General features: G+C 53.2%; 1 protein-coding gene across 7 annotated transcripts in view; it reads right to left on the bottom strand.

The window, feature by feature from the left end:
• Positions 1-6,759, bottom strand: part of EBF3 (EBF transcription factor 3) — a 151,349-nt gene extending 144,590 nt beyond the window's left edge. For 2 of the 7 annotated variants that reach the window (XM_078150687.1, XM_020978357.2), the window contains exons 1-4: positions 5,872-6,759; positions 5,233-5,389; positions 4,515-4,578; positions 3,718-3,773 (exon numbers count right to left, since the gene is read on the bottom strand). In XM_078150687.1, the coding sequence (XP_078006813.1) occupies positions 3,718-3,773; positions 4,515-4,578; positions 5,233-5,389; positions 5,872-6,005 (411 nt within the window). In that variant the 5' untranslated portion in view covers positions 6,006-6,759. The remainder of the gene's footprint in view (positions 1-3,717; positions 3,774-4,514; positions 4,579-5,232; positions 5,390-5,871) is intronic. The other 5 variants (XM_078150685.1, XM_078150686.1, XM_020978348.2 and 2 more) reach the window with 3 other exon arrangements.
• Between the last annotated feature and the right edge of the window lie 6,498 nt (positions 6,760-13,257).

Here is a 13,257-nt window from a genome sequence, read left to right as displayed (position 1 = left end):
ACTACGGCACCTCCGAGAAAGAGGGGAAAATACTTAAGATAGAAAAACAATTTTGTGGTAACATGTTACTCCAATTAGAGGCATTAGTAGTATACTTTATACACCCCCTGGGGTTTGGATTAACTAACAGCACCAAAGGAAACATTAGTGCCATCACCTTGGAGCTGCTCAGGCCTGGCCGGGGCGGGGCCGATTTTCGGTTTGGGTTTTGTTGTAGTAGTGTTCTGCTTTGCTTTGGTTTAAGAGCACTGCTGAGAAATCCCTTTTTGCAGGGCTCAGCCTCCCCCAAGTTCGAATTGCGGCTCTGAACCTTTGCTCACGCTGGCTGAAATTATCCAGAGGTGGGGATCTCTCCTTGCCGCAGCACATATTTCCACCCCCACCCCCACCCTACCCAGCTTTGAGGCTATGCAGGCTTCCTGCCCCCGGGGTCTTCTTTGCCTGGGCAGCCACGGACTATCTAGCCTGCCTTCGCCAAAGCCGCCAGGCTGCCTGTAAAAGTGGCCAGCTACTCCCCTGCCATCGTCAGGCCTGGGCCAACCTTGCTAAGCCACTGCCACAGACAGACGAACAGACAGGCAGGCAGGCCGGCAGACGGGGTGCGGGGCGCCTCTGCGGATCCTGAGAACTGGTAGCACCCAAGTACTGGGCCCTGCTGGGCTCCAGTCGCGCCAGCGGCGGCGCTCTCTCAGCGCACAAAACGGTGCACCCAGGTAGGGGGTCTGGTGGGAGTACCTACCTCAGGAAGTGTTTTCGACAGGGAAGCCCACCCAACCCACCACCCAAAGCCCTCAAACACCCCGAGGAACCCCAGAAGCTGGAGCCGCAATATGTTTATTATCGGATGATATTTGGGAAGAAAGTGCTAATGGCCAATCTGGTGTTTATTTTGAAACTGCTAACAATGATTTTTCTTGGGTAAAAAGGCGGCAGTGTCTGGGCCCACGCTTGAGTAGCTTTTGAGCATGGACTCTAACAGATGGTGGGAAACTCGAGGTGCGCCTCGTCCCTCACTCGGTCTCCTGCCCAGACTGGGGGCGCGCTCTGCCTGACCGGCCTCCCTGGGTAGCCCCCCGCCCGTTGCCTCTTTGGCTGCCTGATCCCTGCCTCCCTCCCTGCCAGTCTTCCTTCCCCATGTTTCCAGCCCCTCTGTGCTTCTCCCCCCGCAACCCTCCGGAGAGCCTCCCCGTCAGTTCTTATCTGTCCGTCTGTCTGCCTGCGCACCCCACTCCCTGCTTACTTTCTACCCCGCCCCTCCTTCAAAGCCTGGGTCTCCTGTGGAGAGCCCCAGCCTAGCCACTGGGGTCCGCGACAGCCGCCTTCTTGGCCGCCCTGAAGCTGCCTGCCGGGGCCGGGCTGGGAAGCTGCCCAGCCTGCCGGCCTGAGCCTTTCCCACACCCCGCATTGCTTCTCCTGCGGCTGCTGAGGCTGCAAGGCCGACAGCCGGCTTGCCTGCCTGCTGCTCTCAGCCACGGCCCCGGCCCCGGCCCCGGCCCCCAACACCTCCGCCCGGCTACAGCCTCTCTCTTCCCGCGTAGCAAACTTCTCAAAGGACAAACCAACCCCAAACCACGGGCGCGGGGTAGAAGGAAGGGGCCAGAGGCTCAGGGGAAGAGGAAGGTTAAGAACTGAGAGAAGCTGTAAGGAGTGGGCAAGGGGAGAGGGCTAGAGCTAATAAGTTCCCGGCAGCAAATGCCCCAGGAAGGCGGAGAGGGGGAAGCCTGTCTGCCTGCCTGCTTCCCTTCGCTATCGGCCAAAGCCGCCACCCTGGAAATTAGCTGGAAATGACTTCTAACCTTCCCAGGCACTCCTGACACTTGGGGTTCACTTTAGGGTTGACAAAAATAGGTGAGGAGACTTCAGAATGCCTGGCCTGGGCCCCCAAGGAGCACCTCGGGCCTGGGCTCTCGTCACCCCCAAACAGCTTGATACCCAAATATTAACTGGGGCACCCCAGAAAGACTCTGCGCCCCTCCCTAGCTGCCAGCAGGCAGGCGGACCGATGCCTGGCAGCCGCCTGCAGGCTCTAGGCGCCGCAGCATCCTTTCTGCCGTTTCTTCCTCCCCTCTGATGAACCCCCGTATTTATATTTGATTTATTTTTTATTTTGTAGCACAAACAGAAATCCATGAACTGTCGGTTCAGCGCCATTGACTCTTTGATCAGTTACTGGGCGATTTTCCCCCCGTCAGTAAAGGGAGATTAAATGCCCTGTTTTTCAGCGCTGTTTATCCAGCAAAGGTTGGGGGGGGGGGCGGGACGGGACTCCGCTGGACGAACAATAAAAGTGTCCTTAACGAGGGAAGCTCGCTCGAGCTTCTTTCTGTAGCAGCCGGGAAACTTGGAGCTGCCAGACAGAAAGAAGGCTCTCTATGAGGAGGCAGAGATTTACGAAAACATTTAGCTGCTCTTTCTCTCCCCAGGAGAGCAGCCCACAGTGGCCTTGCCGCAGCACCCCGAACTGGGACGGGGAGGAGGCCTCCGGACACCCCAGAAAGCAAGACTTGCCTCTGCTCTTTGTCTGAGCCGGGCGCAGTGCCTGCTCGGACTGCCAGACTCTCCGGGAAGACCGGGCTGCCTTACTTAACCCTGCAGGCATTCACTGCTAACCTGATTGGGGTCTAAGGGAAGGCTAACTAGTTTTAAGGCAAATAAAGCCCGAAACCCAAGTGCAGGCAGAATGGGCAGGATACACAAGTCTTTTCTACCTAGCTTAGAATTCTTCAAGTTAGTCCCTAAACTGAAGGCGCTTCTCTTCCTTCCAAGCAAGAATTCCAGCTTGGAAGGGCGTTTTAAATCGAGGGGGAAGAAAGTCTGCGGCCGCATATTGGGCTAAGCTTCTTAGAAACATTAGCGGACAAAACTGAAGAAAAAAATGTTTCTTTAAAAGAAAAAGAGGTATCTGGATGGGGAGAGGGGAAGGCCCCCCCCTCCACTTCCACAGAAGTGGAACACTCAGAAAAAACAAAAGCAACAACATTTCCCTGGACTCAGTTCCAGAAGAGTTCCACAGATAACTCTAGCGAGCATCGGAAAAGTTGGCCAAGACAGGTTAAATAATTTAATAAGAACCTGCTCCTGATTCTGTTATTTACAAGCTATGACAAACGGAGGCTGGTCTCAGAGAAATGGACGACTGTGGGTGACCCCTGGAGCTGAGAGTTTGAATTATGGAGATGGGGGGCTGAGAGGTGAGTATGGACTAGAGGGGAACAAGATGACTTTTCACCTCAGCACATTTAACTTTTAAATCCAAACAAACGTCTCCTGTTACTAGACCATCACATTGGAACAGGAGCAGGAAAAAAAAAAAGAGCTAATCAAGTCCAATTGGAAGGACTTTGGAAGAGAGTTGCCTTTGTTATGGAAAAAAAAATTCCAGGGAAAGGAATTCATTCTCTAAATGGAGAGAACATTAGACAGAAACGGGGAGGGAGCAGAGTAGCATTTTCCTGTCCAATATTAATTACTAAAATTCATTATGATAAAATTTGGCTCAAATAACAGACCACTTAATAAATACATAGAGCTTGCTCCAGGAACCCCAGAAACGATTCCCCCACTCTCTACAAATATCCCAATTAATATGGTGTTCTAATTAGTCCGTCAAGGAAACGAAACGAAAAAAGCAAATAAAATGGGGCCCTTGACTCGGGAAGCAGGGGAAAAAAGACAAGCACAGTAGTTCAGACCGATGTAAAGCTGAAACTTTCTCACCTGTTTGGTCATTGAGTCTATTAGGCGAACATACAAATCCTGTTCTGTTCTAACTCCTGCAAGGAAAAAAAATGGAGAAAAAGAGAGAGAGAAAGGCTCATCAGAATGACAAGAAGAAAAGCCCTGGAATAGTGTAACAGACAGATGAAGTTAGTCAATTTCTCACTGCCCCCACGCTGTTTCCAAATGTAGGACTGTTTCAGTAACAGACCAGGATGTTTAAGCCTTACTCCTTAATTGATGAAACCCTCCAACACTTTAACCCTGGCATTTTGGGAGTTTGGGGCACGATTTCCTGCCAAGCAAGCTTTTGGGGGCAGGTTGCTCTGATCTGGAAGTCCCTCAACGTGAGCTTTGATTTTTGCAAAATTAACCAGCAAGAAGTTAAAAATCCCAAAGTCGTCTTCTCCCTGTTTCTGATATATCTCCTGATTTTTCCCCCTCCTGGTGCACAGAAGTAAGTTATGCCTGGTTTTATGGAAGTGCCCTCATCCCAATAATTAACATTAATTTGCAAAATTGAAAAAAGTCACTTAAAAGTGATGTTGTGCTGGGGCAGATATCGATCTCCCTTTTTACTTTCTACTTCAAGACGAACCGGTTAATCACGTGAAGTGCCATCGACTTATCGATCGCTTCTGTTTTGTTTTCCTTCTATGCCATGAGAAGATTTCGTGTTTACATCCATGTAATTTTCATCTCCAAATCTTTATACCCTTTCAAATCAGCCCGAGAAAGAGGGAGGAACAGCGACGGGTGCGGGGGGGCAGGGAAGCGGTAAGCGGCTCCTTACTCACCGTTGCTGTATAACAATTGAAGTTTGTAATGAATCCCATTGTTGGTTTTCTCGTTGTTCGGCTCCTGGAAATAACGAGAAAGAAATGCTCTGAGAGGGAGGCCAGGCGGCTTCCTCCTGCTGCCTAGCCTGCCTCTCGTCTCCAGCACCGAAGTCCCCCAGCTTACCAAGGGCTGAATCTCTCCTTAGCTGAACCGCTTTGGGAAACACTGGTGATGTCATTTTTCCTGGTACAAAACCTCAGCTTGCTTTTTGCTCTCTCGGGCTCAAGGAAGGAGGTGAAGGGGAAACTGTTAAGTTTCTAAACCTCTTTCCTTCCTTCCTTTTCTTTCTCTCTTCCTTCCTTCCTTCCTTCCTTCCTTCCTTCCTTCCTTCCTTCCTTCCTTCCTTCCTTCCTTCCTTCCTTCCTTCCTTCCCTCCTTTTTCTTCCTTCCTTTCCCTTCCTCCTTGCCTCCTGAGGACATGCAACGCGACCCGGCCTGGCCCGGCTCGGCTCGGTTTGCCGAGGCCGAGCGCCTATTCTGTTTCTCGGCAAGCAGGAAGACGCCACCCCGCCTGCCCGCCTGCCTGCTCTCCTGCCCGCCTACACGTGGTCCAGGCGCCTCTGGAGTACCGTTAGGGTTTCGCAGGGCTTCGCTCAGTGAAAACGATCTCTGATCAATTTCAGCCAGCTTGAACACCCACCCCCACCCCCGGATGGCGAACTGCAGCCAACTTACTTTCTCTTTCTCCACAAAGTCCACAAAAGCTGTCCTTTCGATCTCCACCGGCTGCCCCTGCCTGTCGTACAGAGCTAAGACGAAGTGGAAAAAATTGGATTTTCTGAGATTGGAAGGCGGCTGTTTCTCGAAATGTGCCCGAGCCAGCCCCACACCGCTGCGGGAGAAAACAAGACAACGTCTCGGTGAGAAGGGCTGGGAAGCAGGGACCGCAGAGGCACCGACGGAAGCTAGGGAGGAAAGGGGCCGCGGGAGGTAGATGAAGGGGCACGGCCGAGGCCAGGCTGGGGCGGGCGACTAGCCCGGCTCCGGCTCCTACGAGTCGGAAAGCAGCTTCGCTCTCTTCTCGGCCGCCGCCGCTGCCTCTACCTTGGCCTCGGCCGCCTCCTTAGCGGTGTGGTGTCCTGGGGTGGCAGGGGAGAGGCGCTGCGAGGTGGCTGAGTTGGAGGCGGGAGGTAAGCGAGCCGCAGCTCGGACAAACGGGCTTTCTGGGCGCTGGGAGCCGCGAAGGAGAGGGAAGGGAAGGGAAAGGAGCCGAGGAAAGGGAAGGCTAGGCGAGACGAGGTACGGGGAGCGGAAGGAAGGTCAAGTCAGGGAAGGCACAGAGGGGGACCCCAGCCGGCCGCTGGGTACGCGTACCTCTGGGCGGCCGTGTTCGCATCCACCACCCCAGCCGTATGCATCCAAGAGCGCACCGGGTTCATGCCACTGCCCAGCGGCTCCTCCTTCATGGTCGTCCCGCCTCTGGGTATATTTTCCTGAATCCCAAACATGAACACAAATGGGGGCGGCAGCAGCTCCTGGCCAGAAGGGGTGAGAGTCAGGGCAGGCAGCTTCGGGAGACTCCGGGTGTCTCCCTCTCTCGGGCTAGCTTTCTCGCCTGCCCGCTGCGCTCTTGCTCCCGGGCGCAGGCAATGGATGTGTGCCGGGGCCGCCTCCTTCCCTCCGTGCGATCGGCGGGAGAAGAGCCCGCTCCGAGCCTCGCTCCCTTCTTCAGTGTGTCCGGGGTCGGCCGCACGTAGACGCTGACCGCTCCGCGCGCCTCTTGGGCAGCGTGTGCCCTCACCCCACAGCTGCCGGGCCACCTGGACGGCTGCTGCTGCTACGGCAGTGGCTGTTATTGTTATGACTATTGAATATTGTTTTAAAAAAAGACGAAGAAGAAAAAGGGAAAAAAAAGGGGGGGGGCAAAAAGTGGCGGCGCCGGCGCCGGCAATGTGCGTCTTGCAAAAGAATAAATATTGTTGTCGTTGTTGTTGTTTGTGTGAGCCCTCAGTGTGGTGTCATGCCCGTCCAGCGGCGTCCAAAAAGCTTCCGGACACTGCGGAATCGACCAGTTCTGGCTCGGCTCGCCTGCTCCAGAAGACAAATAAACGAAAAAATGATTACCGCCGAGGTGCTCCTGGACACAGGAGAGGTGGCTGGAGGGGCCTTGAGCGTCTCGCAGAATGGATGGAAGCGCACAAAACTCAGCCCTCTCTCCCCTAGGAATGGAACCTTTCCCGGGAGCCAAAACTCTAGACCCACGGGAACAGCGCTGTCAGATCCTGACGTCGGAGGGGCGGGGACAGCGCCATATATGGGGAGCCCAGCGCTCCCAACCCAGCCCGCCTGCCCGCCTCCCAGCCTCCCTGCCTGCCTGCCTGCCTGCCTGCTTTCCTCCCTCCCACCCTCCTTCCCTCCCTCCCTCCCTCTTTCCCTCCCTCCCTGCCTGCCTCCCTTGCCCAAGAGCTCCTCAGATCTCTCACTCTTGCCTGCCTGCCTGCCTTCCTCCCTCCCTTCCTGTCTCCCTCCCTGCCTGCCTGCTGCTGCTGCTGCAACCCGAGAGGACGGGCTCCACTCCACTTTCCCCCCTTATAATACACGGGAATTTTTTTTAGACATCAGCAGCCAATGAAGTTATTATTGGTCCGAATAAATCTTAAAAAGAAACCCCTCCAGCCAGTGCAGACACTCACGGTGGACCAAAACACCTCCCCACACACACACGCATGCACGCGCGTCCACACACACACACACACACACACACACACACACACACAACTCCAGCAGCCCTTCAACCCCCAGGTTGTGGTAAGGGATGGAGTAAAAAGACCTAACGCACACAGAGGCGCCCCCCCCCCCAGCTCCAGAGCTCCCTAGTCAATGGTTTTGAAAGTCAAAATGTAAAGATTATGTAGTGAAGCTGCTGGGGGCGGCCATTCTCCGGGAGGAGAGGGGGGAATCACTTTTGTTGCGGGAGGGGATGGAGGGGGTACAGAAAGCACGAACTGTGGAGGACCGGACAAAGGTAATACTTCTTTCGCACAAAGCCCGGGGATGTGCTGGGCAGGAAAGAGGAGAGGAGAGCCTCTTGTTGCATCGCCCCAGCCCCAGCCCGGGCTCCTGGCACTGCAGCACCTGAGCTCAGGTACAGCAAAGTGGCTAAACTCGGCGAATGGCCATTCCTCACTGAAGCCACCTTCGGGAATGCCCTGCAGCAACTGGCACCCGATACACCAGGTCCTGGCCAGAAATTCACTTACACACACACAGACACAGACACACACACACTCAGTCACACACTCACACATACTCCCTCAGTCACACTTGCACATCTAGATGGAGACAGATATGTCTGCTGCTGGATAGGCGAATGACATAAAATAATTCTCTCCAGGTCTCACAACCAAACCCACGTTAAAATCTGACCGGGTTTATGAAATCATATACAGGCTCTGAAGTTAGTTGCTGTGTTCATATTTTGTGGGAAAATCTTCAAGAGATCAGTGCTCTTTCAAATCAAACCTGAGGCAGAGAGAGAGCAAATCAAACCAGATGCCTCCCCTACAGACCATGGTTCCTTTGCCTCTTCACTGTTCTCTTGAAGCAGGTTAGAACAGCAACCAGAACACGCCTGGTTTGGGGGCATTTCGTGAGATCTGGAGGCAAGGGGGACTGATAGCTCGAGGTGCTGGCAGCAGCGGCTACCAGGGCCCGGCGGTCGGGCCCGAATCTCTGGGCTCAGACCCTGCCTCCGGTCCTCCGAGTGACACCGCCTTCGGTGACTTACTTTTCCTGAGCTATAGACAAACAGATACTGAGAGAACGTTTACTTTTACACAGAGAACACCCAGGGGATGGACGGAGGCTTGCCTGAACGGACACCCTCCTGCAGCGATATATCAGGCCTCCTTTGATTAAAAAACAAAAACAAAAAAATTACGACAATCAAACCGAGCCAAATGCACCCAAAGAACTCCAACAAAACACCACCAAACCACCCCCTTAAGCCTTCCACCAAGCCGTCAGATTGCAGGACAGCAACCGCACTGAGAGAGGAACCCTCCTGCCTCTCCTAGGTTAACTAGCCCTGCCTTTTTCTACGAGTCTGGGTGGGAACTGGCAGGGTCCGGGCGTTAATATTTTAATTAATCGGTGAAAATCGAAGCCTTATTTCCGTTATCAGGGGACCCCCGATTCCCCCTTAGAAGGGCGAGGGGGGGGAAAGAGGTGTTTGAAAGCAATGTATTTGGCTGGTGTTGGGGGTTAATGACAATTGCCCAAGATAAGTGAATTATCAAAGCCGCGCGTCTCCCCGATCTCCAAATCCATTACATTGCTGGCCGTCTAATTAAATACGTAAGTATAATAAAATCATATTTTATGACTATTTGAGGGTAATGAGATTAGTCTTTAGAAGCGATCGCCACGTATTAAAGATGCTGCTGTCTATCGGATGTTAATAACCTTAAATCAAAGTGTATGGAAACTATTCATGATAAATTAAAAGAAAATTCCTGGATTCCTAATAAGCCCAGAGCTTTTCGGGGACAGGAGGGTAATGCTCTGTGTGTTGTGTGTGTGTGTGTGTGTGTGTGTGTGTGTGTGTGTGTATCTGTCCTTAAACGGGGGCTGGGGGGGGCGAATGAGGGAAAACTCCGTGTGGACAGAAGTCCAGGGCTAGTTGAGGAATGGGGATGGCATTTGTCTGTGCTTGCCATCGGGCTACAAGGACGAAGAGGATGCTCACAGCCCCAGCCTGCCCTGAGCCTCTTCCCCTCTTTGCCCTCCAAGCCCAAGTTAGAGGCAGTCAACAATGCTGTCTTTGTGGCGCCTCTCCTAAAATCTTCAGCCCCGACCTGATCTCGCCCCCAGCCCGGGCTAACGAAAAGAGAAAGCTCCAAGCCATCGCCAGCGTCTTTAATTCAGATTACACGCGCCCAAGCGATTTAAATCTGATTACCAAATTAGAAGGTTTTAAAACAAATCCTCCTAAATCTGATACTGTTGACTAAAGAGGAAAAAAAAGTTCTCTAAGCCCATCACATAAGGTAGCGATCCTGCCCCTGAAAGAAAGAGACTTTGAACCCTTTTGGACAACCAAGGCAGCTGCCCCCCTATTTGGGGCGATATTAAGGGGAAATGAATGCAAATCTGTGCTCAGAAGCCATCTGGCCTGAAATGGGGGCGTCAGCTGCTCCTCACACCAGGCTTGGAGGCTGAATCTATTTCAGCTCATTTTCGACATCATCTGGTCCTGCACCCAAAGCGTGGCAAATACGGTCTTTATCATTCACCAACTTTATCTTTTCTTTTCTTTTTTCTTTCTTTATTTTTATATGTATATATATATATGATATATGTATATATACTATATGTGTGTGTGTGTATATATATATATATATGTATATATATATATATATATATAATTTTTTTTTGGTCACTGGGCGGCGGCGGCGGGTGCTGCTGCTGCTGGCTGCGAGTTGCATCCTCCCACGCCGAGAGAGGTTGGCTGAAGCAAGGGGGTCCTGGGCCCCTAGCCCGGCCCAGCCCACCCCGGAGCCTTCGGCCCTGCCTGCCCCGCCAGCCCGCTGCTCTCCACCCGGGGGGAAAGAGGAGGCAGACTGGTCATGCCCCTCTGTGCTTCTCCGAGAGCAGACACATTGGTTTGTAGCAAGGAGAGAAGGAAAGAAGGAGGGTGGGAGAAAGGGAGGGAGGCAGAGCAAGAAGGAGGGAGGCAAGTAAGCTGAGTGGAAAGCTTCTGCTCGAGAGAGGAGCTGGGGCACCGCAATAAAAGCTTAAACTGCATTTGTGAGGAGGGGGGATCAACTTGCCACGTAAGTGATTAGTTAGCTTCGATTGAGAAGATGACAGAGAGACAGTGAGTGTCCTCACCAAGCAAGAAAGCCAACAACTGGGAGTGCTCGACTTCTCTCCTCCTTATCCTTTTCTTTTTCCTTTCTCCCTCCTTCTTTTCCCCTTCTTTCCTTCCATCCCTCCTTTCCTTCCTTCCTTCCTCCCTTCCCTCCTCTTATTTCTTACTTGTCCTTCCTCTCTTATTTCTTTCCCTTCCTTCCTTACTTTTTTCCTTCTTTCTTCCCTCCCTCGTTTCTTACTTGTCTTCCCCTCTTTTTTCTTTTCTTCCTTCCTTCCTGTATTTCCCCCCTCTTTCATCTGTTTTTATTCTTCTTTCTTTTATTTTAATCTCCCTTTACTTTTTTTTTAAGTGGAACAATAATCCAGAGCCGGTTCATTGTGAACTGACTTCCAACAATCTGCTTCTTTTCAGTTTCATTTCTTAACTTTAGATAGAATGGTAAGGAAAAATGTTCTTTGCATAGGAATACGTTTTATCGAGGAGAAAAGTCAAACCCGACGCTGTACATTGACAGACGGGGGGGGGAGGAGAGAGAGTTGAGAGAGAGAGAGAGATTGGGGGGCGGGGCAAAGAGGGAGCAGGTCTCGGGCTGGCTCTGGGAAGCGTGGAAGGACCTGAGTCCTGACCTTAGCAAAGTTAGTCATGCAGAAGGTGTGTGGATTTGAATGCAATTTGCATGCAGCAGCCAAGACCTCCCGAAGTCGCAAGCCTCCTTCTAGGAGGGTGTGAAGTGTTCCTTTTGTGTGAATTTACGGGGCGAGGCTTCAATGAGCCCCCTCAAATTTGCATTTAAATAGCGACATCAAGCGATTCGCGTGCCACACACCAGTGGGCTCCCAGATGTCAAGCCGGAGTCAGTCAGATGGTCATTGCCCAGCTGTCCTCCTCAGCATCATACCAGAGCAGGCAGTGACCTTAAAGAGACAGGACCCTTTCCTGCCTCCCCCCACTGCCACCCCACCGCACCCCACAAGTCGGAGGCTATGCCCTCCCGCCCTCAGGGCTCCCAAAGCTATGTATTTGTCTGGCCTTTCTTCCGCGGGTTCCAAGAGTGGAAGGTATAGCCTTGACTCAGGGTGGAGAGGAAACCTCAACACAGCAAGGAAATTAAGTTTCACTCTCCCGTCCTCACCGCCCCACACAGTTGTCTCTTCTTCCAGCCACTCTGTGCATGGATGTCACAAGTTCAGTTGCATATGACCAGGCATGCCCTGGAAGTATTCATATTATTACTCTTGTTGTCATCATCCCGGCGTTCTCCAAACTGTTTCTTTCCTTTCCCTGTCTCTCTCTCCAGTACCCTCCAACCCCGACAATTTTCTCTGGACGAGTCACCTGCTCTCTTATTCGCATTTCTCGCGCCTATCAATAGGCACACCCATGACGATTTCTTGTTTTTTTCAATCACCCAACTTTGCCTCCTTTGTGGTCGTGGGCCAGAGCTGTGTGTAGAGGCTCTGCTCTGGGAAGCAGTAGGAGGAGGTTGGAGGTGGCACTGGGGGCCATGGATGTACGAACTCCAGGGGGCGTCCAGCGCATGGGGGGACAGTGCCGCAGGTAATGAGACCAGGCTCCCCCCACCCCAGAGCAGTGGGACAATGTAGCTTCGGGTACATTGCCTGGCCCCGGCCAACTCCCCCCAAACAAACCAACAAACTGATAGACGGTACTGCAGAGAGCCCAAGCGACTCCTTTCGGGGGACCCCCCGGTCTTTGGTAACTAGTCGGCTCTCAGAAACCCGCACAAACGCAGAACTGAAAAAACAAATCTCCTGGAAATCTTGCTTCCTTGGCTGACCGGGAGTGCGGGCTCCGTGGCGTGGCAGGCAGTTGGAAACACGTCCCAAGGTCAGCCCCAGTTAAAGCCTCCTTGGCAAAGCTCCGGTAGCTACCTGAGAGAAGCTTTCAAGGTGCAAGTACGCTGGGTGGCCAGGGTGCGGAGAAGTCAGTGGGGGGGGAGAGGGACAGATTACGGACAGCCTCCACTTAGGGCAGTCGGCCTTGGTAGTGGAGCCTCGATTTGTATGGAGGGCCTGAAGGCACCTGGTGCCCTCGAGTAGGGGAGAGAAGATTGAGAGGACGGGAGGAACCATAGAAGCCTGTCTCCCAGGGAGGCTGCGGGAAGCGGTGCCTACATCCATCCATCCCTCCCATCTTCCCTTGGCCTTTGTCGGGGGCGGGTCTTGGACAGAGGGCTCCCGAAACAGGTTCGCACCTGCATGGATGGGGCCGGAGGCCCCCCCACCACCACATTGACAAGTTGCAGCCCTGAAGCCCGCCCTCAATGAGGCCTCCGGAGAGGCCAAGGCTCTTAGACCTGGTCAGTGGGTTATTGGCTGTCCCTGGTGATCTGGGACTGGGATGGAGGCCGGGAAGGAGGGAAAGGGGAACGAGTGCTTTGCTTCTAGCTTTTATAAATCGAACAGTAATTTAAAGCAAGAATACTTCAAATTGGTCTGAATTAACCGACGCGACCGAGCAAACTTTCCCTGCCGGCTTTTCTAGTACCAGGAGCTCGAGAGCCCGCTGTTGTCAGAACTCCTGTTCTGATTCCGATTCGGATTCGCCTGCGCTGCGGACAAAAGACAAGCAAAGTGCGGGTAGCCTCAGTCGGGCAGCCTGGCCTCTCTCTCCCTGCCAAGCGGGCACATTCAGAAGGCCCAGCAAGGCTTCAGGCTGTGAAATCTTACAGGTCTGTCGTCGGGCGCTAGTGACCAGCCTTCCCATCCAGCCCTAGAGTACGACGAAGGCCCGCCCTGCCCGAAGGTATCTGATAACGAGGGGATAGGCGATCCACGCGGCCCACGAGTGCTCGTGCCCTGGGCTCGCGGTCCGGTGCCTCCCGCCTGGCGCACAGGCATCCTCGGAACCCCGTTCCCCAGACG

Source organism: Phascolarctos cinereus, unplaced genomic scaffold (genome assembly GCF_003287225.1).
Source record: "Phascolarctos cinereus isolate Bilbo 61053 unplaced genomic scaffold, phaCin_HiC Scaffold_3;HRSCAF=262, whole genome shotgun sequence".
Taxonomy (NCBI): domain Eukaryota; kingdom Metazoa; phylum Chordata; class Mammalia; order Diprotodontia; family Phascolarctidae; genus Phascolarctos; species Phascolarctos cinereus.
Note: the sequence above shows the minus strand (reverse complement) of the source record. Positions and strands in the feature narration are given on the sequence as shown.